The sequence below is a fragment of the Stegastes partitus genome, unplaced genomic scaffold (genome assembly GCF_000690725.1).
Source record: "Stegastes partitus isolate 25-593 unplaced genomic scaffold, Stegastes_partitus-1.0.2 Scaffold248, whole genome shotgun sequence".
In the NCBI taxonomy this organism is placed as follows: Eukaryota; Metazoa; Chordata; class Actinopteri; family Pomacentridae; genus Stegastes; species Stegastes partitus.
Window position 1 is genome coordinate 244559 of NW_007577979.1, and position 2479 is coordinate 247037.

At 37.4% G+C, this 2479-nt stretch overlaps 1 protein-coding gene across 1 annotated transcript in view; it reads right to left on the bottom strand.

The window, feature by feature from the left end:
- The window catches only part of LOC103357337 (desmoglein-2-like), a 34644-nt gene extending 34224 nt beyond the window's left edge, over positions 1-420 (bottom strand). Inside the window, exon 1 of the mRNA XM_008281859.1 lies at positions 316-420. Within this exon, the coding sequence (XP_008280081.1) occupies positions 316-360 (45 nt within the window). The 5' untranslated portion in view covers positions 361-420. The remainder of the gene's footprint in view (positions 1-315) is intronic.
- Between the last annotated feature and the right edge of the window lie 2059 nt (positions 421-2479).

A 2479-nucleotide genomic window follows, 5' to 3' on the forward strand; every position in this document is an offset into this window, starting at 1 on the left:
GTGTACAGATGTGTTCTAGAACCCTTGGTATTAACATAACTCCCAAAATTTGGAAACAGGTGAGTAACAATGAAAACACATATTATTGTTCCATAAGTTGCTGTAATTTGATAAATTATTATCATTACATGGACAGAATTTTGAGTGCTGAAATAATATAGACCAGCGGTCCCCAAGCACCAGGCTGCAGATCAGATTCTTTTGTTTTCCTCCCACATGTAAAATGATTCATATTCTTTTTAAAGATGAGCAAGGCCACTGTCATTTCAGAAAAGACCTGAAATGAAAATAGACCATATTTAGTAGGGGACTCACCACAAACAGCAGCAACACGAACACGGACGAAGAAACCCGAATCATGACTGAAGAAAAAATCCGGATGAAGTCCACAGAGTCTGTGAAACGAAGTGAACTAGAAGTTGCGATGGTGCTGAATAACAAGAGCTCCTGACTGACTCTATGGCTCAGATGAAAAGGAGGAGGATGATAAAAAAAAAAAAACTCCTGCTGTTTAAGGTGGTAGATAAAGTTGTCTGGCTCTGTGGTAAGTGGATAATTGCCAGGAAACGCCTGGTATTTGGTACAGAATGTTTTTCCCCACTGGAAAAAGTAGAAACAGCTTTTCTATACTTCAATATTTTTCTGTTGTTGAATTACTTCTGTCTTTTCCTTTAACTTCTCTGACAAAACTGTTCATCACCACTCAGTCACATACCTAGAATAAAATGTCAGATTGAATAAACTAGCATTTCCTGAGAATTTTTTTTTTACAATGATTTATCCTCAACTGCACATCTTTGGCATTCTTCTGTCTTAATTCAACATCTTTGATGAATATGGATTGCAGTGTGTTTCACTGGTCGCAATAACATGTTGCAGTTTCGTTTTAACTAATTTTTACTTGCTGCTGGATTTTGCTTCACTAAAATATATTTTTGCAGATTGGTAAAAATAAAACAAACAAAAAAAACCTCATGCCCTCATACTTTCATAGCATTTACACCACAAAAGATTATTTCTTATTGATGTCATCAGTACAAATATAAAGAGAAATTCAGCTGTATGATAGCCAGTTATATGAACAACATAACCAGGAGACCCTCACATATTAAATTGGAAAATTCAAAAAGCCGGCTGTTGTACTGATTGATAAAGTTAAAGCTATTATAACAATAGTAATAATACTGACTGAGATATAGCTGGGAGAACTACAAAGGGCCTTAAAAATATTTAGTAAAATCTTAAAATCTATCCTAAATTATATTTGGAGCTAGTGTAACAAGGCTAAACAGGAGCAGATTTAAATGTACCACATTTATCCATAAGCACTGTATCAAACTGGATCAAATGTTTGCCCAAAAGAACCTCGATTTTTTACTAACTGTATATGTATGTATATGTGTGTGTGTGTGTGTGTGGGTGCGTATGTGTGTGTGTGTTGTACTACAGTTGTTGACAGAAACATCTGCAGGGTGTGGTATTCATTACCACTACCTGCAGGTGTGTCTGTCTGTGAGTTGTGGCTTGTGTTCAACTGTGATGTGTCAGTTGACACTTAACGCCCCAAAGACATCTGACTTGATAAAACATGCATGGCACCTCAGTGGTGGAGACATCAAAACACCCAACAATGTGAACTTGATTGAACCAGTTTTCATATTGTTGGCAGCATTTCTGACTCTGGGGAATATTCTACCTATAGCAGTATTTGAATTAAAAACTTAAGCAGAATTTACTTGCAATGGTTTCTATAAAGGGAAGTATTTAATGCACTGCATATTTTGGGGACCCTACATTTTATTCAACTGCAATATGTAATTATGATTACTGTCTGTGACTACATGTTATTTGTCATTCCATCCATCCATCCATCCATCCATGTTCCATCTTTACCCTGTAGGCGGTGGTTGAAGGGTAGAAACCTATCCCACCTGTCATAGGGGTAAAGACATGGTACAGCCGGGACAGGTCGCTGGTCCATCGCAGGGCCTGTAGGATAGGATGTCACAGCTAAGTTTATTGGGATTGCTTTAAGAAGGCAATATTGTACTAAGCTCATCCTTTGCAAAAATGTTTCATCAATAGCAACCTTTTTGGGGGAAAATTTTGCCCAGTTGCAGAAAAATATTATGGTTCATTCCCAGAAGGTATAGTAACAAATCTTGTGGAAGTAAATACAAAAAGTGGATGTCATGCTTTTAAAAACATACTCTACCCAGTATGGGAACCAACCATATTTGTAGATTGTTAGCAAACAGTACTTGGGCACCTGGAGATCCCTGGACCCACAGAGAAGGTGACTAAAGTCCCTTTTAGATATGCACTACTTGCATATCTAAAAGCATCCCAGCCCCTTGAATAGCATGTGGTCACAACAATAATTTGGAAAAGAGCTTTTCCGGATTTCAGCACAAAAATCGGTCCATTAAAATTGGGAGTGTAAAAGACAAGATTTGCATGCCTTTAGTTGCTGTACGTA